Source organism: Pezoporus flaviventris, unplaced genomic scaffold (genome assembly GCF_033815535.1).
Source record: "Pezoporus flaviventris isolate CSIRO_AGI_PZ_B2104156 unplaced genomic scaffold, CSIRO_AGI_Pfla_v1 ptg000031l, whole genome shotgun sequence".
In the NCBI taxonomy this organism is placed as follows: domain Eukaryota; kingdom Metazoa; phylum Chordata; class Aves; order Psittaciformes; family Psittacidae; genus Pezoporus; species Pezoporus flaviventris.
In genome coordinates, this window is record NW_026892579.1 from 54,698,679 (window position 1) to 54,721,548 (window position 22,870).

Below are 22,870 nucleotides of genomic sequence, written 5' to 3' on the forward strand. Positions count from 1 at the left end.
CCCAAAAAACGCTTCCCAGCAGCCATAAGACCACCAGCCCCAATGCAATGTTTAACAGGCAGAGGGAAAAAAAGCCCTTCTGCTGTTTGGTGAGATGTGCTGGGGTTTATGATTAATGGAGGATTCTGCTAATGAATGATTTGGAGGCAATGCTTGATTTTAGAGAAAAATAGAGCAGTATTGACTGACTTGACGCTGACCGGGAACGGTAGCCAGTGCTTAATTCTTCCCTGGATAAATCCAGCCCCCAGCGATCCTGCATCAATGTGAGTGATGTTATTTATCCCATTGAAAAACATTAACTAGTCTGAAGCATCCTTAATCCAAAGCAATCAGTTTAACTGCCGGTCTCGATGGACAGCTCCAGCACTGAGAAGCTGTTTAAACAAACCACACTGGTGCACATAAGGCTCATTGCAGCGCAGAGAAAGAAAATGGAGAACTTTTCCCCACCAAAGCAGGATGAAGCTTCTTCACTGTTTGCTTGCTTGAAATAAAAAGCTGAATCCAGAGCCACATCTCTCTCTTCTTTTCCTTCTAGAGAGATTATGACCTTAGCTTAAAGAAAGGGCGCTGTCCTTAGTCACTACTGCCTATGCTTTGACCTAGGGAAAACCAACCTTATGGTAGTCTGCATCAGAAAGACCACAGCCAGCAGGTCAAAGGGACTCTCCCCCTCTGCTCTAGTGAGACCCCCACCACAGTCCCCCATCCGGCTCTGCATCCAGCGTAAGAAGGACGTGGAACTGTTGGAGTGAGACCAGAGGAGACCACGAAGATGCTCTGAACGCTGGAGCACCTCTGCTATGGGGACAGACTGAGAGAGCTGGGCTTGTTCAGCCTGGAGAAGAGAGGGCTCCTGGAAGACCTTAGAGCAGCTTCCAATACCTAAAGGGGCCAATGAGAAAGCTGGAGAGGGGCTTTTGACAAGGGCCTGTAGGGACAGGACAAGGGGGAATGGCTTTAACCTGACAGAGGGGAGATTGAGATGAGATATTAAGAAGTTGTTCCCTGTGAGGGTGGTGAGGCCCTGGCACAGGTTGCCCAGAGAAGCTGTGGCTGCCCCATCCCTGGCAGTGCTCAGGGCCAGGTTGGATGGGGCTTGGAGCAACCTGGTCTAGTGGAAGGCGTCCCTGCTGTGGCAGGGGGTTGGAACTGGATGAGCTTTAAGGTCCCTTCCAACCCAAACCATTCTGTGATTCTACAAAAAATCAAGTGTCAGAGTCCCAAGAGGCAGGTGCCAAGACACCCACATGCAGTCTGTCACCCTGGGATGCATTTGATATCTCTGTTCTCTTCCTCAGACAGGAATCCACACAAGCAGTTATTGCTGGCAGACCCCTTCCTCCAGTTACCAAAGCAGCAGTTTTCACCCAGACCCAGGTACTTCATCAGGACAGGAGTGAGTGATGGGCAGCAATATTCAGGGTTCAGCACATTAGGGTGAGACAGAGGATAGCAGCACCACCATTTCCACAGAAGATAGAAGAAAAAACCCTGTCTTCAAACAGGGCACAGAGAGAGTAGCTCCTTGAGCAGCAAAAAATCCGTTCAGGAACTCCAGGAACCAAGGGCTGCTCTAAACCACTGTTCAATAACCACCCAGAGATTTAAACCCTCTGACCCTTCTATCACCAGGGAGTGGCTCATCAGGGAGTTCAGCAATTCATCTATGGTGTGCTGCATGAAACCTGGGCATCCCCTGGGCATCCCCTCAAGTCTCACATCATTAGGGGAGCATCCACTCCATAAGGAGTTCACTTTCTCCTCAACATCCAGAGTTTAACAAAGTTCCCATCTCCCATTCCCAAACTGTACGCCTCTGACAAACCTCTGTATTTTTCTTTCTTTTTCCTCAGCTATATAATTATTAATGAGCTCCATACTGCTTTTGAAATAGGAGAATACCATGGATCCGTGTTGTTCTGTTCCTCTCCTGGCTACAGATGTTACATCTACCCTTTAGATCACTGCTGAATACTGAGCTTGTTTTCAGAGCGTTACACACAGCAGCTCCAGGATTCTCCCTCACGCCTCTTTCCCTAAGAAGCAGGCACTTAAATTAGAGGCTGTCATTGCAGACATTCATTTACCAGTTCTCTAGGTATTAGAGTAAGACTTACTAACTTGGAGTACCTTAAAGAAAAGGAGGAGTTTTGCATTATTCTGAACAGATGCTCGCTATTACCACACTTTCAAAACACATTAGTAAAACCCCACAGCATTTTATTAATTTATAAAGCACAGAGTTTCAAGTGATTAGAGCACAGGTAAACTAGCTAAACATATCCAGCAGCTGTGAGGAAACTCAGCACAGCAAAACAAGGGAGAAAAAAAGTAAAGGGCCATTTCTGTGCCCTGCAGTTTTCCTCATGTGTTGCATAGGTGTGACAGACCTACCTGCAGGCCAGAAAAACAGAGCTGGGTCAACTAAAGAGCCCTGGAAGGCCATCAGTGTGCTTGGAAGCTGCAAAAAGCAGAGTAGCAGCATCTGAAGGATGAGGAAGGGAAGGATGAAGAAACCTTGCTTCAGAACAGCAGCACTGCAAAGCAGAAGAGCATTTCTAACTGAAAGCTGCAGACAGGCAATCCCAGCCTACAGTCCTGAGTTATGATTCCCCAGGACTCCAAGATGAATTTAAATCAAGGCAACAACTGCAATTAGGTAAGGCTGAGCTCTACTACAGGTATAGAGCTGCAAAGCAAGAAGACAGAAGTGCTCTCCAGAACAGGGTGACTGTCCCACAGAGGCTCCAGACCCCATTTTGAGATCATTTCTAGTCACCATTGCCCTGTCTGCGCAGAGGTGTCAAGAGCTGAATGAGCTTCAAAGCGATCATGTCTGTCATTGCTACACATGCTTCATCTGCCAGTGTGCTATCAGACTAGGGATTTCCTAAATTCAAAGTCAAGTTTAATTTAACCATTTGAATTAGCTTTTTTTATGTTCCCACAACAGCTCTTTTGGGGGACCACTCCTATGGGTAGTCCATTTGTTGTCTCTTCTGGGACAGAGGTCAATTAATGCTGGTTTGTGCATGATAAACATATGTTACAGCCCAGAGGAGCAGGTAATAAAGTATTACACTTCCCCATGCAAGGCCAGTGGAGCCTCTGGATAAAGTCATGGCAGGACGAAAGATCCTCTCCATGAATCACATTTATAACACATAATACTAATCTATACTTCCAAGTCACAATCGTAGAGTAGGACAGGGGGAAAAACATTTATAATCTATTTCTAACATAAATACATGCATTTCTGACTTCTGTGTGACATCAATGATGGAGAGCTCACCACGGCTCAACCAAATGGTGGAGGGCTCAGCCCAAAAGGGATGTCCCTTTTGGCAGCTCATTCCTTTCCTACTAAAGGAAGCTGTCCCTGAAGGACACTATTTCACCTCCACACAACAGCAGAGAACAGGAGGAACCTGTTCCAGGAGCTCCCAGCTCCTTAAGAAAAGCAAAGATCAGTGGTAGTTTACAGATACATTAAAATATTTTTCAAACAGGGTGTAAATTAGACTCCCCATTTACCTGCCAAGATTCCAGTTCAGTCCTTTTCATTCCCCTTGTAAGAACAGCTGGCACAAGCAGCTAACACAGCAGGAAGCATGATTCCTTAAACTACTTTAAGTGTTAGTGACGCATATGTTCTAATCAAGAGTTGGCATCTTTAACATTCTTTGTATTTATTTTAAGAAAGCATTTTAGTTAATCTAAGCAAGAATATTCAAAAGCTACTGTGAAGAAAATACATTTTTGTTTCTGCTCATAGTTTGCAGAACAGACACTGAACACTTTGCCAGCTCATTCAGCAGACATCACTCGCTTACATGGCCAAGCAACACGCAGTGAAGAATTACACACAAAAAAAAGCTCCAATTAAACCTCCTAAAGATGAACTTGTGTGCCAAGGACATGCAACACAGCCTTGTCAAGGAGAAGCCAGGGCTGGAGAGGCAGTCAGCATGCAATGGGGCAGAGAAGCCCGTTTCAAGGCAGTTTCCACGTGTTTCTTTGCCATCCTTTGAAAGCACAGCCACAGGACAGCAGTGAAAGGTTGCACAAGGATTGCTTTAAAAAGAGCAAGTTGAGAAACTGCTCTAGGACTGTGCTGAGTGTGGCTGGACAGACAAGACCACATCAGCCAGGCTCTCACCTGTGCTACTCGCTGCATAAAAGAACATAGAATTAAACACTGAAGGTTTGGATAAAAATAGATACTTTGTAGTTCTCCTCTTAAAATTACTGTACAAATAAATAAAATTGCTGTTCATTTAAATATAACCGTTTGGGAAAACTGGACACCAGCAACAGTCTTCTGATGGACCCACTCATTCCAAAGGAAGGCAGAGTTATTCACCATCTCCGAGGCCTCCAGATCGCAGCAGGAAATGATATCTGCAAAGGAAACACACCAAAGTTGCCAAATAAAACAGAGCTTGGCAAGAGCACTGGCCCAAATATGAGGTCCCCTGGCCCACTGCTCTGCCTTGGGGACACTGATAGCATACACTAGGGCGGGTACACAAGCAAGATTTACTCAGTAAAAACTCATGGAATGGTTTGGGTTGGAAAGGACCTTAAAGCTCATCTAATCCCAACACCCCTGCCACAGGCAGGGACACCTTCCACTAGACCAGCTTGCTCCAAGCCCCGTCCAACCTGGCCTTGAACACTGCCAGGGATGGAGCAGCCACAGCTTCTCTGGGCAACCTGGGCCAGGGCCTCATCACCCTCACAGGGAAGAACTTCTGCCTAAGATCTCATCTCAATCTCCCCTCTGTCAGTTTAAAGCCATTCCCCCTTGTCCTGTCCCTACAGGCCCTTGTCAAAGCCCCTCTTCAGCTTTCTTGTGGGCCCCTTTAGGTGCTGGAAGCTGCTCTAAGGTCTCTGTGGAGTCTTCTCTTCTCCAGGCTGAACAAACCCAGTTCTCTCAGCCTGTCTCTCACACTGCCCAGGACACGGTTGGTTTCTGGGCTCAAGCGCTCACTGCTGGGTGATGTTGAGCTTGTCATTGACCGACACTCCCAAATCCTTCTCCTCAGGGCTGCTCTCAATCCAGTCTCTGCTCATCCTGTGTTTGTGCTTGGGATTGCCCCAGCCCATGTGCAGGACCTTGCTCTTGGCCTTGTTGAGCTCCACAATGTTTACACTGTCCCACCTCTCCAGCCTGTCCAGAGCCCTCTGGATGGTGCCCCTTCCCTGCAGCATGTCAACTGCAAAACACAGCTTGGTTGTGCTCATTCTGAGCAATGTGAAACTGAAGGACTTCCTGAATCACAGGTGTATTCTTGTCTTTAAAGTCATAAAAGAAAACTCATTCAGATGGTTTTCACGCTGTTCTGAGATTTAGTGTTTGGCTGCCCAACACTGTAGAGTCACTGCCCTAGGGTAACAAAGCAATTTTATGATAAAAACTATGGAAAAATAAGTTACTCCTGTTTGAGTCAAACTTGCTATTGGAGAGTTTCGACTGAAGCTCCTAGATTTAGCCTTGCTAGAATCAGAGAATCTCAGCTTCCATCCTACTCCTGATTTTAGATTAGCAAAGTCCAATACGAAATCAGACTGTTTTATAGAATGAAGCATCCATGTATCAGAGTTTAAGACAACCCCATTTTCAAAAGGCAGGTTGGGGTCCATTCCAGTCCATGCTAACACAGCTGCTGACAGCATTTTCATCAGCACCTCATGGCATAAAGCACTGTGCCACGAGTCACTGCTGCATCAACTCCGATTCCACGCCAAATTTCCAAGCGTAATCTGTATTCAGCCAGCTTCTTCCAGACCAGGCGGATACAGTAAATGAAGAGGATTGAGACAGACAGGGTTTTCAGGGATATGTCCTGCCTGTGCTGGTGTTTTTTCATCTAAGCCTAGTCTGCAAACTTATTTACCATTATGGTTTTATATGACAAGGAAAGACAACAGTAGTAAGCCTGACATTGTGCTGCTACAGCCTTTTTTTCCTCTTTATCCTTGCAAATTCCTGTGCAGCAGGCTAACCACTTCAGGGCTGGCCTGCCAACTAGTGGTACTGTTGCTATTACAGTATGCCAGGCCTCCCATTTCAGGTAAGAGTCCCCAGAACTGACCCAGTTACTCTGGTAGGGTTTGCATTTTCAGCTATAAAACTGATTTTTCTAGATAAAAAGAAGCGTTGGTCTTGTCCATTGAGATTTTAGTGAAGCATTCGATGTACCACACAAGGAAGTATTAGATAATCCGGAGAAGACTGGGATTAGTCAAAAAGGAAGATGTCAAGGCAGTTAACCTGTCCCAAGGGGAAACTGAAACTGGTAATTTGGAAATGAAGAGGCTAGAGTGGAGTTTTATCAAGATTGGCACTGGCAACAGTCTTCTTTAATTACTGTTTTAACTAACAGCCTTGGCACAGTTAGAAGTGTGCTGATGACAAAGGCGGAGGTATTACAGTTATCAAAAAGGATGAGGAAATACTCAGTCATTCACTGCTTCTTCTAACTGACAGGATAAAACTTGGAAGTAGAAAACATAAGGTCATGCATCTGCAAGCAAAAGTAACTGCTCTAACCCAGAACGTTATTTATTTGAAGCAACTCAAGTCAAAAAAGGCTTCAGGATACAAAGTAATTATGAGAGGATTAAGTGACAGATATGAAAGGAGAGATGCTATCCTGGAATACATCAGGAAGAGTATTTCCAGACTGGATAGTAAATCCTAGCACTTTACAAGGACCTGAAGAGACTCATCTAAAGTGCAGAAATTACTTGTAAGTGGAAGAGTTGGAGGAGCCAACATCAATGGAACCAACCAACCAACCTTGAGCAGGAAGAAATGCTGCTAAGGTTACAATTGTTCTCTATAAATAGTTCAGAATGGGCAAACACCCGGGACCAAGAACATTTTAAGCTAAAGGACAAGTCTGTCACAAGATCAGGAGTATTGAACGGATCAGAAAGGCATTTGTGTTGCAAAGGACAATGTCCTTAGCTACAAGGACAGCTAGATGCTCACTCTCAATGACAGTGTCAGACAAAACCTTTGTTTTGATGATGCATTTATCAAATTCTAGAACATGAAGCCCATGACAGCAGAAGACAGGACTTGAAAATCCTGGAAACTCCCTTCTGTATTTTTGTTGCTCTCCTGAAAGACAGAGAATATGACAGACTGCCTTGTATTTTATGTTGGACGTTCAGTGGGCACATAAAACCAACAGCCTCACTGTGGGACTTGGCAAGACCACCAGACTTCCAGTCCAGCCTTTTCCTAGACATTTATCAAGGCCTTTGCCTGCCAAAAAGGACAGGAAGCTCCTTGAACATTTGGGCCATCCATCTCTGATGCCCTCCGAGCATTAAAAGTGCTTTAATTAAAACAATAAATCTGTCTTTAATCTGACAGTTACTCTCATACCTGAATGCCATATTTAAAATGCACTAACACAAAATATTCAGTAACTTTGCCTAATTCAGCTTTTATTTAGTTAGCAAATCTATTGTAAACGCAACAAACAAGCAGAGTTAAACACTGAACTGATGGCAGAAACCTGCCCACATTTGTGGAAGTAGATGAGGTTTAGCGTAAAGGACAGGATGGCAATTCCAGACAGCACAGCCAATTCTCTGAACAAACACTATTAAGGGAGCAAAAGTTTCTTTGTTAGAAGCACTTCAAACAAATTCCTTTCCCTAAATGCTTACTGAAGCCTTTTCTAGTTTGACTGCACACTCCCATCACCGAATTTTCAGAACTGCTATATGTTACATTTGATTTAGAGGGCTTTGGTCACTAACAGAAAATCCCCTTTAAGCTCAGAATAAACAGAGAGTAGCCTGGCAGAGACACTAACCTGAATGTCCTTCATCTCTAGGAGACAGAACGTTGGCGCTTTTTGCCGTAGGAGATCTGCCTGATTCGGACTTCTAGTTGGAAGGCATCCAACCTTTCCTTTGGGTTAAAAGCCAGCATGTCGTGCAGGAGCTTGCAGAGATCACCTGGCATGGACTTCTTCTTCAGGGGAATCTGTAATTTCATGTTGGGGTTCTCCAGCAATGCTTCTCCAAGGGGAACAAGCTCCTTCCCTTGGCAGATGTAAGTTCCTAAACACAGGTTGGAAGGAGTCAGGTTGTACAGTAAAAGTGCACAAAACACTGTCATGTGCAGTATGGATAGACAATCTGGAAAACAATACATCTGGAGGGCTTATCACTTACTAAGAGACAACTGCCAAGTCAAATACTGGGAGAGGCTGTTATCAGGAGAGGCTTTTACTTTGAAATAGTAATCACGATGTTGCACAAGGCTGTGTGAGCAGGCATGTGGAACACAGGGAGCAAGTTTAAGCACAGTGTGCTCAGCAAGCAGCTATATGGACCATCTGCAGAAATATGGGCTGCTGAAATGAACTGCCTCCATTTTACTCCCTACGACCAGACTGAGAAGCTCTAGAAGAGGGAGGGAGACTATGCTTGGCTGAGGTGACTTGGAAAGAGTTAAACACAAAACTTATTTGCTCAGTTAGTCAAACGGATTTCAATTCAAATGACAGCACAGGCCATTTACTGTTAGCCAACTTCTCCTCAGCAAGATTAAGGAAGGGAAATGTAAATTTGCTCCTGGTAATCTAAATTTCACTGGTTGTTGAAAATGATTAACCGGCTTCCAAACCAGACAGTAGAAAGAGCTTTGCTCACTCAAGCTGTGCTGCCCCTGCACCAAGCAAAGAATAAACGTTTCAGAGGCAGTGACCTGTCTGTGCATAGAAAAGGCTGGCCTTGCACACTCCTTATCACAACTTGGCGGGGAGCTATTTTAATGAAATCTGCTCATGCTTTGGTCTCAGCTGCAACCATTTGCTTATTTCTGTAGGCAGGAGCTAAAACATTTATCAGTGTTTGGCATTTTAAAAAGAAACAAATAAGAGAATTAGAAATGAGCCTACTTGGAAGATAGAAAAAAAATATTACAGGAGTAGCACAATAGCTTCTCAAAGTTCCTCATGGAAATTCCTTTTAAGAATTTAAACATTTCAAAGACAGACAGGTATGCCATGATCTCAGAGCCTGGGTAGATGTCTTCAATTATTATGCTAATGTGCATGACTGGCATTCTCTCCTCTTGAGATGGATTTTCCACTGCAATATACTTTCCTGAAATCATTTAGTACAAAGTATTTCAAGCGTGCATTTCTGTGGGGGATTTGGAGGAAGGAGGCGGCAGTGGGGAAGGAGGGAATGAGCAAGGAGGCCATCAGAGGAGTCATCCCTGCGAGATCATGCATCTCTAAACTGTGAGGAAACTCAGCCAGATGGCAACGAAGCTCTTCAAAACATCCTTTCCAAGTCTATTATTTGGCTCTTTGGAACATCCTTTCAGTGTTCCAACTGATCCCATACCTTGGTTATGCCAAGTCAAGGCTACAAGCAAACTCGTAAGTCCAATTCCATAAAAGTTTTGGTTTTAAGAGCATTTAAAGCATTTCTGAGCAAATGGAAGCATATAGATACTAAATCCTCTATAAAGAATATAGCTGTGAGACAGATGCCTCACCAACAGCTATAAGTATTTTTCCCGTTATAATTTTTTAGCAATAACAAGGGCCAAATCCGTTTTTGAAGAGCATTCCTTGGGGTAAGGAATGCCTGAGAGCAGAGAAGCCAGAAGCGATCTTTCCCTCAGCCTTTAAATCCCCCAGAGTATTTGTAAATCTTTTAATCTTCCAAATAAAATAATGATTTCTAAATAGAAAAAGCATTCCCTCTGCTTTAGTGATATGTCTCTAAGACTTGAAAACCCAGCATGAGAAGCAACCAAGTTAAAACAATGCATGCAGAAGAAAAAGATTTCTTTGCAGTTCTCTTGAAAACAAAAAAACCAAACACATTCTCTCCCCCCCCCCCCCCCCCCCCCCAACAGTCAGATTCGTGTTTCTTGGGCTGCAAATTCCCAGAAAAAGGCAAATCCAAAGCACATATGCCACAGCATTTGTAACTATGCCTGGGAGAACATCTCTCAGAGTATCCCTACAGATCCAGAGCCTTCAGTGACAACGGGACAGCACTGATCTGATCCTCACCAAGCAATTCCTTCTCAGAATCCCCATCTCGGAAGGTGATCCTCTCGACCATAGCCCAGAAAATGATCCCAAGGGCAAAGATGTCAGCCTTTGCAGTGTAGTGACCTTCCCATACTTCTGGAGCCATGTAGAAGTTGGATCCACACGCAGAAGAGAAACGATGCCGGTTCACGTTCCCTTTCTCCTGACACACCTTGCTGAGACCAAAATCTGCCACCTGTAATGCATGTAAAGAAAGTAAAAATCAGTTATTCACAAACACTAAGTTTTCAAACAGCAGCTCAGTGAATTCCGCTCCAAAATCCACCGCAGCATGGTGGGTGCAAACACTGGTGAGCAAGAGCTAGTTATTTCCTGTTAGCTGTCCCTTCCCAATTCCTTTCCTGTTGATTGCTCCCCTTCCTAAGATGGGCAAACCAGGCATCTGATCATCTTTCTGTCAAGTTCACTCTGATTACATCTAATTGGGCATTAACATACCTTGAAAACCACCTGTGGTAGAAGCAGCTCGTACTGTTCTACAGTGAGCGCACCAAATCTCTTGCATTACCATTATTATCCACAGTGATTAAGATGACATGGATTTAAGTGTCCCTTGACAGCTCTACGAGTCGAAGTACAAATACCATTATTGATCTGAATGGTCAAAACATGAATTATCTGAATGCACCAACCTACTTTTTTATGTCCTAACTACTCGAACTCTTGGGATTGCAAGTTCAGGAGCAAGCTGGCTTCCAGCTTTTTGTAGAGCTGGAACAGCTTCTCAGTCTACTGTTACAATAAGCACAGCTAGCCAGTGCTTATCTCAATCAGGGCACCAATATGAAGCACAAAGACGTTCCCTGCCTCCCCTGAACATCAATATGTGCTTGAGGCAGCAATACTGTTGTAACAGGGCAGTATGTTCTTAAAGTTTAAGGGCACAGAAAATATTGCTTCATTTTGGACGGATCATGATCTCTCTGATGATCTAGAATGCAGAAGCTTGAGAGCCCTGAACTGCTCCTGTCAACAGATAAGCAGTGGATGAAGGATGTTACAGAAAAACACCATTGTGACCTTTATATCCTTCCAAGACTCCTTAAAAAAAAAAAAAGCCCACAACTGATATCAGATGTTCTGAATATGCTTATTACAAGTACCACAAGTCTTATCAAAAGCCCATTCCAAAGCACACAACGTGTATGCATGTAGAATCACAGAATAGTTCGGGTTGGAAAGGACCATCAAAGATCATCTTGTCCAACCCACCTGCAATGAGCAGGGACAACTTCATCTAGATCAGGTTGCCCAGAATCGCATCCAGCCTGGCCTTGAACGTCACCAGGGATGGCTCATCTACCACCTCTGTGGGCAACCTGTGCCAGTGTTTTACAACCCTCACTGTAAAAAATTTCTTCCTCATCCAGCCTGAATCTTCCTCTTTCAGTTTAAAACCATCACCCCTCGTCCTATCACAGTCTTTCTTATAGGCCATTTTTAAGAACTGAAAGACTACAATACAGTCTCCCTAGAGTCTTCTCCAGGCTGAGCAACCCCAACTCTCTCAGCCATTACTAACAGGAGAGGTGCTCCATCCTCTGATAATTTCTGTGGCCCTTCTCTGGGCCATCTCCAACATGTCCACATCTTTCCCATACTGACGGCCCCAGAACTGAATGCAGGACAGGTCTCACAGAGCAGAGGGGCTGAATCACCTCGCTTGACCTGATGGTCACAATTCTTTGGATGCAGCCCAAGATACGATTGGCCTTCTGTGCTGCAAGAGCACACTGCCAGCTCGTGTCCAATTTTTCATTCACCATTACCCCCAGTCCTTCCCCTCAGGGGTACTCTCAATCCCTTCATTCCCCTGCGTGTATTGGTCTGCTGTGTAGAGTACATACTCATTACAACAAAGTTTTATTCCCTTACCTTTACTATGGGACTTCCACGTCTATGAGAAATCAGAATATTGTCGGATTTCAGGTCTCTATGCACTATCTGGTTTCTGTGCAGGAAAGCCACGGCGCTGCTGAGCTGCTGCATGAAGCTGTTGTTCAGCTGAGCATCAGGGCTGCGGGACAGCAGGTATTCATTCATGTTGCCACCATCACAGAACTCCATCACAAACCACAGAAAGCAGGCTGATTTGGGATCCATGCACCTCCGTCCTTTCAGGCAGGTCTCAATGAGTAGCAAGTGGCTGTCTGATTTCCTGTAATGATGACTAATGGGCTGAAAGACTTGGCCATTCTGCAGGATACACTCCTCCAACTGGATCACATTTTCGTGTTGCCTCTGGATACTCTGCAGGGCCCAGAACTCCTGCAGAGCCAGTTCTACATTTTCGGGGACACCACAGTGTATCCTTTTTACAGCTACTTTGCTTCTAGTTTGGTTAAGGATGGCCTCATAAACCACCCCATAGTTCCCTCGGCCCACTTCCCGAATGATGCTGTACTTGGCTTCCTCAGCCATCCCTCACTTCAGCCCAGTGAACAGCAAATCAGAGGAAAATATTTGAACTCATGGCAATCAGTCACCTGCAGTAAAAACCCTGAAAGAGAAGGGGATAAAAAGCTTAAAACTCCCCCAACAAAGCAGCTTACCAGTCATTAACTGCAAATACTTCCAAGTCGTATCAATTCTAGCAGTATATGCATTGGTTTATGATGCAGCTTCATGAGAACCAGCAGCTAAAACAGGGTTCTAAGAGAAAGTCTATATCCATGGTAACTTTGAGACATTAGAGAGTACAATCCTAGCTGCACAGTAGGATAGAACCACCTATGAGGTGACATTGATTTGTCCACAGTGGAAAAAGCTTACTGAGAAAGAAAAAGATCTATGTAGACATGTTTCCTAAGCAGGGCAGGGAAGGAAAGACAAGACCTCCTGGGTAACAACTGAACTTACTTTCACCAGAATTGACTTTTGAAGAAATAAAGTTAGCCAGAAGTGCCAGTTTGGCACTAAATCTTCACTCTCACTCCTGCTCCAGTAAATTTATTTATCTGTCAATGGCTACCTGATGTCCCTGCACTTCAACTACCAATTTTCTACCAGTCCATGCCCTGATGCTCACTCTTTCCAGCTCACCCTCTTCCAATCCCTTTGCAAGCCTTACACTGCACTTCCCCCTCTGCCACAAGCTCCCTGTCCCACTCCCAGGATCCCCATCCCAGGTCATTCATCACTTCACTGACTACTGCAGGTTCCTGCTGCAATTCCCATGGTCCCTTGTTCAATTCCTCCCCTATTCCCCAATAACCCTCTCCCTTTTCAGCCTCTCGTTTCACCCCTCTGCCTGTGCCAGTGCTCTTCAGCACCATTCTGCTTGGCTCCCCAATAACATATCAATCATTCTCTGCTTTCATGCCCCACATGTTCCTTTTCCAATCCTCTTAATGCTTCCCCCTTCTCCCTATCCCACCTGCTTCAAAGCCTTCAGTTCCCCTCAAACTCTTCTCCCTTCCCAAACCTTCAGTCCAGCTCCCCCAACATAACCCCCCTCTTCCCAGCAAACCCCAGCTTCCTTCTCCACCCCATCCTTCCTGAAGCTCTATCCCCCTACTGTGCCCCCTTCTCAAATCTCTCATCCTTTTCCCCAGACCTCAACCCCCCCACTCCTCTCCAAAGCAGGTTTGGGAAGAGCCTAAACCCTTTCACCAAACCTATTCCCACCGTATCCCAGCCGCGCCCCCTGAATTAAGACACAACCCTGTGCCCAGCTCCGGTTCCCCACCTCCATCCACCCCTGCCTCACCTCAGCCGCTTCCCCACCTCACTCTCCCCCAGGCCCTTCCCCATACCCCGCCTCCACCAGCTTCACATGCCCAGCTCTTCCCAGCATCCCATCTAAACGCCTTTCCCCTCCCCTCAGATAACTTTCCCCACCCTCAAGTCCCAGTTCCTTCCCCACCTTAGCCCCTTTCCCCATCCCCCCGCCCCGGCCCAGCTCTTCCCGCCTAACACCTCCGCCCCACCTCAATCCCCACCTCCACCATCCCCTCAGCTCCAGCACTTCCCACTATCTCAAGTAAGACCCGGTGGTCAGCTCAGGCCGCTGCTCTACCTCAGGTCACTTACCCACCCACCCCCAGCTCCTTCCCTACCTCAGGTCACTGCCCCATTCCCCAGCAGCCACTCAGACCGTCCCGTCCCGTCCCGTCCCGTCCCGTCCCGTCCCGTCCCGTCCCCACTTCCCCCGCCGCAACCCCCTCCCCACCCGTCCGCACCGCCACCATCCTCCTCACCACCGGCTCCAGCCGCAGCCGCAATTCCCGCGCCGACAAGCGGCCCCACCCACTGCCAGCAGCCTACCAATCAGGAGGAGGGAGGCGCGGTCCAGCCAATCACAAGTCAGAGAGAGGGAGGTGGGTCCTCCAGCGGACCAATCGGCGAACGCTTCTCCTTCCCCCGCGCAAGCAGCCCGGGAAAAGAAGTTGTGCGCCTGCGTGAGGGTGGCAGCACGTGAGAACTACAAATCCCAGCAGACTCTGCGGTGGACGATGGGTGCCGGGTGAGACCAAATCTCCCCACGGTGCCGCGGTGCTGGAGCTGATGCTTGCGAGGGGCGCGGCGGGGAGGGCAGTGACCTTCCGTCTGTCCTTCCGTCCGTCCGTCTGTCCTTCCGTCCGTCTGTCTGTTTCTCCGTCCCCTTAGCCAGGCAACTGTGCAACTGTCCGCCTGGCCGTGTTTCCAGGCTAAAATGTAACATTACGAGGTGTCTTTGCGGTGTGTGTTTAAACTGCTGGAGAGATCTGTGTCCTAAATACACCCTTAACATTGATGGGGTTGGGAAGAAGGACCAGCAAGGAGCAGCTGGGACCATCTGCACCCCAGCAAACAGGAGCAAGAAAACACATGGAATATCCACCCTGGTTGCACTTGCATTGGGAATGGCAACCAAATAAAAACCCACCTTGGTCCCACATGTCATCCTGGAGGACAATGATGGGGATTCAGGAGCTGCAGCTGGGATTCAGACTGATGGCTGGAGCATCCTGGTCTTCTGGCATTAATCACCAAGGCTGGGGAGGTTTCCCCTGTGGCCAACCTGTATGTCCATTGCATACCCTCAATATTGGTTTTAATAACAGCCAGTGCTCTCAATATGAAATAAAATCACTGTGTTGATCTGAAATGTTTCCTTGCATCTTAAAAAAAAAAAAAAAGGCTCCAGACCCAGAGTTGCTGTATCACACACCCAGGAGCACATCAGCCCCAAATCCTGCCTCCACATGGGGATGCTATGGGGAGGATGAGCCCAGTAGGATGTGAGGTACCATACCATTGCCTTCATATCCGACTGACAGGGAGGGTTTTAATTGCCTCTGCTGGATTCTTACTCCTTTATTATCACGGCAGTATCCTTCAGCCATGGCAATGTCCCACAGCAAGGAACTCACAACTCATGCCTCGCCTCTCCCCTTCCAGCCACCCATGTTGGGGTGCTGAGGGGTTGGGGAATATTTTAATGGAGCAATCTAAATTAATAAAGACAAAATAAATCAAAATCCCTGAATGTTAAACATTGGGCCTGCTGGGACAGTTTGGACTCTATTAAAAAGCGTTGCACATTCCTCTGGTGACTCAGAGGTTTTATGTGCTAAAGACGACAGTGATGTAGCAGTTTTTCTTTCACAAAGCACTAAATGCTAGGGTTTGGGGGTTATTTTTTGATGCATTGTGGTTTCGTGGATACCAGCCTAGGCTCCTTGCTGGGAAGATGCTGGGACCTGCACTGGGATCAGTGGGGAAGGTGAAGGGTGCAAGCCTGGTCAGATGGGCAGGACTGATGTGTGAGAGGAGAGATTTAGTTGCTGCTGAGCAAAGAAATCCCTTATTGTTTTTTGTTTGTTTGTTTGTTTTTTATTGATTGCTGATCCTGTTTCGTTAAACTTCAAGCTCCTTTTCCCTGGCATAAGCCTGGCTGGAGGCAGTGTGAGCGTTTTGGGACTGCATGACTATGGATGTGTGCTGGTGCTTTGGGGTCAGAGCCATCCTCTGCTCCAGGATAGGGTCACTGGCACCTTGAAACCCAAATCCTACCCCAAACCAACACAGGGCATGTGTGATGGGAATTCTGGGTTGTTTTCAGCTCCATGTCAGCATCTGTAGACATTGTGGTATCTATAAGCTATGGCAATGTCCTAGGGAAGCTGATTGCTAATTATCTCCCTCCCACCTAGGGAAAGCTGCTCCATCACAGCCAAATGTCAACCATCAGCAGCAAGGGGGACACAGGGGGTCCGGGTACCAGCAGGGATGAAGCTGTGTCTTCATCCTGTGTCCAGCAGAGGATGGCATGGGGTGGGCATGCAAGAACAGAAAGAAAAACATCCCATCAGGGTGAAAACTCGTTTGTCCACCCCGCGGCAGAGGGGTGGGTGTTGGTGGTGGCTGCGGGGACTTTCCGACCACCTGATGGATGTTGGGGGAGTGGGGACGGCCGCTTTTCCCCCCTGAAATAGCCGCTGGTGGGAAATGAGTCACTGGTTTCAATCTGGTTTCTCGCCAGCCCATCCCTGCCACCATCCATCAGACGAGGCTGAGCCAAGCAGACTTTTTCCCCCAGGGAAGATTTCTTTTTCATGGGAAAATGAGGAGACAGGGGGTGCCGTGTCCCCAAAGGAAGAAGTGAGTAGTAGATGGCTGGAACATCATCCTGCCCATCTTCCGCTGCTGGCCCCAGGGGGTGAACATAAATATAGCAATCAAGAGGTAACAGCATCACTGCTCCTGGATGCTCTGGGAGGCAGAGAGCCTCGGACAGCAGTTTTTCAGCTGGCCCCAAGGCTGTGTTTGGAGCCCCAAACCCATGTACGTGTATATGGACATGCCCACACTTCCCATGCCGTGGGTTAAAATCTTTTCCCTACAAAGCTCTTTCTCTGCTCTGAAATGTGGTTTTGGGATTTGCCTAAAGTCAAGAGCTTTTCCCCGAAAATTCAGCCTGTGGTGCTAATAATGTGAGTTTCCCATACCAGAATCAAGCTTCTCTCCAGCAGGATCCCCTGCTTGTACTGTGGAGGGGACGTACAAGGGATCGCACACCATATGTTGGAGCATATTTGGGGTCAGATCTACCATTTTCTCCCTCCATTCGAACAAAATGTTGCTCCACAGCCTTTTTAACAGCACCCCCAGCATCCCATCTTCCACCTACCAACCATCCCCATGGCCTCCCGGTCACTGCATTGCTTCTCGGAGCTGAGCATCCCATGCAATGCTCCAGATGTGGCTTCACAGGTGATGGAATAACAAGGGATAATGGCTTAGGGCATTTCTTCTGAAATTCAGATATTCTCTCAGCTTTCAGGCGCTGTCGTCTCAACGGCCTTAATTCATCAGTAAGAGGTAATTTGTGAAAGGATGGATGATCTTCAGCAAAGTCTTATTGCTCCCTGTTCCACCGCTAGTAAGTGGCTGCAGAAGGGTTTGAGTGACAGCTAAATGAGCACAATCGGGTTTTCAATAAAACTGCAATTTCTAACAAGATGACACAAATACTTGGCAGGGCCCCACTGAGCCCCCACTGCTCGCTGAGGCTGAGCTCTTGTGTTGCTGGCAGTATCTGCCATCGGTTTTATTTCTTGATGAACCTATTCATGGTTCTGCTTGGAGAAGGCTGCAGACTGTTGTCAAGCTGTGCTCTGCTTTGTAGGTTCAAGCCAAGGTGGGCATGTGGTGATGGCGGTGACAGCTAATATCCATGCGGCCCATGAGAGAGCAGAGCTGAGGAGGGTAGAGCCATAGGGACATTTGGGGATGGTGTGTCCCAGCATGGGGTAACCAGGAGGGTGGTCCGGGATGCTGCACAAAAATTGCATTGAATGGCAAATTTGGAGATGCTTCAAAAAAAGACATCACCTATCTTTGTTCTTTGTGTAGGGTTGATGTGACAGGACTCCAAAAACCAACACCAGAGGAAAGGTAGGACCTCCAGAACCACCAGCAAGCAAAGCAGGTGCTGTGGAGGATTTATGATCTGGTCAGGGCAGTTTGGTCCCAGAAATTCATTCAAAAAAACACCAGGATAGAGAGTCCATCACCTTATTGTGGGTCAAAGCTGCTCCCCAGCTGCCACAGCTTTCCAAGAGCTGCCCCATCGCCACTGGGAGCAGCTCAGAGATGGAGATGGGTGGAGATGGCCATATCCTGTGACTCCTGTGGTCACTACAGGCCATGGGGTGAAATATCCCTGTCTTCATTACTTTAAATAAAGGCCCTCCTAGTCCCTTTTTGGTCCCTGTCTTTCATCACCCTTGGGTCAGAAAGTCCCAGAAAGGCAGAATGGGACTTCTAGGGGGCTCTAGTCCCAACCCTGCTCAAAGTAGGGCCAACCTCAAAGCAGATTATGGTGCTCAGCACCAATCCAAACATGGTTCCAGCATCTCCAAAGATTAAACCTTGAGGCAGTGCCAAGAGAAGCAGCCACATCCCTTGGGCCTCAGGGGTAATACCTCCCTTTCCCAATGCAAAGTGGAGCTTCTGTGTCCAAATTAGCCCTTCCCAGCAGCAGGGATGAAGGGCAGCAAGCAGAAATTATGATCTTCCTAGATGTCACCTCAAGCTGAATCACTCTAGTCTCTCTATTACAGGAATATCATCTTTGCTTCTTTCCTGCTTGATGTAAAGTGCAGGAAGGGATTGCTCTCCCCTTTCATGTTTTTTTTTTTCCTTAACATTTCCCCAATCTCTCAACTCATCCACTGTTGGCCCCAGCCTTATTTCAGGCAGACTGTGGTGGAGACCCAGCAGTGAAGTCATCGTTGCCCACATTGCAACCAGGCAGAGGATAATGTGCTGCTTTGCCCATGAAGAGCTGCATCTGCATGGGTTTCTATCCCACCAGATCCTCCTGCTTCCCATCAAACCCCTTAAAAGCTCATCCAACTCACTAAAGTGGTGGAAGACCAACCTGAGAGAGAATCAGCTTATTTTCCCACCCAATCAATTGAATCAGCTGCAACCCAGTTGCGATAGCACCCACAGCACCCTTCACCTCTATAATGATGGAGCCAGAGGGTACCCTCCATGGCAGCCATCCCTGTCAGAAAAGAGCTACATTCCCCACACACACCACCCTTTGCATTCAGTTTTGAGGTTCACTTTCTCCACCCCTGCCCAGAGCATCTGCCTCCTGCTCAGTGCAGGCAGGTCTCCGGGCAACCCTCAGCACCCTCAACAGGGCTGCCAGTGGTCCCCACACATGGCCCAGAGCCAGGTGTCTCTGTTAAGGTTTATCAAGAGTGAAGGAGGCAAACAGGTTCCCATTGTGCTTGGCAAGTCCTTGCCTGCCACCCAGCAGGACTCAGCTGGCTGCGGTGCTCAGTGGCTGTGCAAGACCCAGCTTGGTGAGGAGACATAGTGTGCCAGCCCTGCTCTCCTGCCCAGCCCTGAGCTGCTTGCTGGGGAGCAGAAATAGCTTGAACCTTCATAACGCTCATCCTCACCCTGCCCCCAGTCATTGCCAATAGGAGTAAATCAGCAGCATTATCTGCACCCCACTTGTGGCATTTATCAACCCCAAACTGGGGCAGTGAAGCCTTTTAAACTGCTCCTTCATCTTATGAAAGCATCAGACTGAGGCTGCCCGTGAGCAGGATGTGGCCCTGGCATCAAGTGTCTGATTCTTGAAAAGCCACTGGAAAATTACCTCCTGGGCACTAGTACCCAAGCAGGGGCCAGGAAATGAAGTGATGCTCAGGGGAATGTTTTTCTTGGTGGAGGGGATTGCTGTCCTATAAACACCAGGGGTTAATCAGGAAAATAATCCAGCAGTATCCAAAAGTGAACATGGGAGGCTTGGGTATGTCCTTGGCCCCTCCAGCTGCGGGAAGATCCATGAGACTGGGGAACAACAAAACTTCCCAGCTCCCGAGTTTTCCAGCTCCTGCATCCTCCAGGCAGCTTTTGAATCCTCTCCATGTTTCCCTTGTGCCAGATCCCATCTGCTTTATGTCCGCTTTCTGAAAAGGATCGTTGCTTTTCGCTGCTAATTGCCTGTCACTTCGAATCCTCCTGCTCCGCCTCACCAGAGCTGTTCTTCCCCTCCCCTGCCCCAAACCGCGGAGGAAAGCGCTCAGTTGGACCTAACTTTGAAGCAGAAATGCCCCAAAACCTTAACAAATCCTAAAATTAATCCTTATTTTATCCTAATTTTACAAGGAGTCAATGGTCTCCAGATCCCAAACCCATTCCCTCCCCAGTACTGCTGATGGGAGCTTAGCTGGACCTGGAAAAACCTGGAAACGCTGCAGAACTGGGTGTTTCTCCTGCCTAGCACGCTGGGTTTGGGCACCTCGGCTGTCAATCACCCCCCTCCACCCCTTTGTTAATTAGCAAGACTGTAAACGACGTCACCCGATGTCATTTGCTGCCTCCTGCTCCTGCCAGCTCAACAGCATCATTATCAATGGCTCAAACAAGGAGATGTGGAGGCAACCCCATTTGGCCAGGTTAGGGGAGAAAAGGCTGTGGCACTTCAATAAATGCTGAGAAATTACTATTTGGGGGGGGCTGCGGAGGGAACAGCAGCACCAAGAGCTTGTGAAATTACCCCAGGAAAGGACAAAAGAAGCGCGAAGCCTTTCTCTGGCTGCTCAGCTTTGCTAAGAGGCAGGGAATATGGCCTTATGAAAAAACAAGTGATTAAGGAAGGATGAAGCAATATCTGTATCTCTCTCTATATATATATATCAAATAGATATTTCAAGTTTAAAAATAAGCATCGATTATATATATATCTTTAATAAAGCAGAGACTCTATCTCCAGCGCTCACCTGGGAACAAGATGTGGAACCGCTTCACCCCTGGCTGCCCATGGAACTGGCATGGCATAGCTCACCAGCCTAAATTTTCCACTGAAACACCCCAATCCAGGCTCACATCTTGACCCCAGCACTGGGCAGGTCCCCTCCAATCACTCCTATGATGCTGTTTCACCACTTCTGGCTGTTTTCATCAATTTCTAGATTTTTTTATGCCTGCCCAAGCACCAGCACATCCGAGGTCTCACCTGGGGGGCATTAAATGCAACTATTTAATAGCTGTATCTGAACAAAAAAGGCATTTTGCTCCGATCTCCAGCCCTTCCTAGGGAGTCATTACAAGAAATTACCAAGATAGGATCACAGCATGGAGGCAGACTTTATTATTTAATTACTGAGGTGGGGCAGGGAAAGATGTTTTGGGGGAGCCTGGCTCCGTGCTGGCACCAGCAGGAAAAAGTGTTATTGCTGCAGGTCACCTAAATGGGGAGAAAAATGGGGTGATGCTGGTCTACAGGAGAAAGCACTGGAGGTTGAGACAGATTTGGCCTTTCCAAACCAAAGGCAGCATCTATCCCTGATGCCGGAATGCCCAAATCCAGCTCTCCGCCTCGCGAGGTGCCGGCATGCGGCTGTGTCTGGCTTGCCGGGCGTTTCCATCATCCGTGAAATGTGAAGTTGGAATTTTCTGCTCCCCCCCTCCATCATCCACTGAGCCTGAAATCAATTATTCCCACCCGCACGCTTGCCATCGATGCATACGAAGTGCTCGGTAGCCGCACGCTGTTGCCGCAGCTGTGGCAGAGCGGGTTGGTAACAGGGTTGGAGACCCCTTCTCTTTGCCTCTTTCTGGGGCCTTAGGGGGAGAAAAGACCCCCATAGGAAGGGCTGAGCAGTGATTTTGGGGGTGTTTTGGGGGCTTACCCAGCTGCTGGTGCCTTCAGATACTTGTAACCCTCCAGGTCTGGACCAGGGCACACTGGGGCCACTGAGCTGCATCAGCTTTACACCCCCTCAGCCTCCATCCTGACCCCACCATCCCTGGGCTGCTCAGACACACCACACCTTTGGATAAGCACAAGGCCAGCATCCATCACCTCCTTCGAGGCTGCCCCCAGATTTGGGGAGGAGGAGGAGGAGGAAGAGGTGAAGGCTGCAGGAGGAGGGGAAGGATGCACATCCCTGGTCCCCAGCTGCCGGCTGGCGCATCCCTCCGCTGGCAGCCCCCGGGGGTGGGCTCAGCGACGCACGTGTTCGGGGAGGGAGGTGTGGGGATGCGTGTATACACTGTCTATATATACCACCGTGGCACAGGCACCGGAGAAGTCACAGATCAGAGGAGCCGGCAGCCGACAGCACACCCGCAGGTAGGAAATCTGCTTTTATTTTCCATCCTGGGGGGACTTGGCTGGGAATTTTTTTGTTTGAGAATGGTTTGTCTGGCTCCAATTCACCCGGAGATATTCCTCTCCTTGCTAAGGGTTAAATGAAATATCTTCCCAGAGGGAGAAATCCATCTCCTCTATCCCACAAGAGGAAAAGTTTCAGCTTTGCCATCCAGCCCCAAAATCAACCAGAGTGGAGCCGGAGGGATGCAACAAGAGTCAGCACAGGCCACCTGCCCAAAGCCAGGGGGAAGCCCACGGGGTGATGGTGGGTTCCTCTGGAATGAGTAGAATTTTTAGGGGATTTTTTGGGGAGCTGCCGTACCACGACTTTCCCCATTCAGTATTTCTGCCCCTTTCTTTCCTAGCCAGGACTTCACTGGGGCCACCACAGGATGCTCCGGGAGATGCCTGGCTTGCGAGCAATCCCTTTTTTCCTCTTGAAAAAGCACAAAAAGGAGGAAAATGGTTTATTTGTTGCTTTGATTTTTTTTAATCTCCCTCAGAAAAGCAGGAATGAATGGCTGAGACATGGGGACGCAGGGAGTAATGTTCTTACTGAGCTTTTTTACCTCTAAACAGCCTTTCTCAGCCTCTTGAGCCCACATCTGTGTTTATAGTCACGCCGCGGTGTCTAATTTTGGCCAATTAT

General features: G+C 47.7%; 2 protein-coding genes across 4 annotated transcripts in view; one reads left to right on the forward strand and one right to left on the reverse strand.

Annotated features, from left to right (window-relative positions):
* Positions 1-3,678: 3,678 nt before the first annotated feature.
* LOC133273110 (serine/threonine-protein kinase PDIK1L-like) lies at positions 3,679-13,213 on the reverse strand. Its single transcript, XM_061461065.1, has 5 exons — positions 12,960-13,213; positions 11,988-12,598; positions 10,071-10,287; positions 7,845-8,094; positions 3,679-4,407 (listed from the first exon to the last, which is right to left on the reverse strand). Exons 2-4 carry the CDS (start codon positions 12,531-12,533, stop codon positions 7,862-7,864), a joined length of 996 nt encoding a protein of 331 aa, XP_061317049.1. The 5' UTR covers positions 12,534-12,598; positions 12,960-13,213; the 3' UTR covers positions 3,679-4,407; positions 7,845-7,861.
* An 8,861-nt stretch (positions 13,214-22,074) lies between these two features.
* The window catches only part of PNOC (prepronociceptin), a 116,061-nt gene continuing 115,265 nt past the window's right edge, over positions 22,075-22,870 (forward strand). Inside the window, exon 1 of one of the 3 annotated variants that reach the window (XM_061461161.1) lies at positions 22,075-22,200. The gene's annotated coding sequence lies outside the window, so the exon portion shown is untranslated. The remainder of the gene's footprint in view (positions 22,201-22,870) is intronic. The other 2 variants (XM_061461163.1, XM_061461162.1) reach the window with 2 other exon arrangements.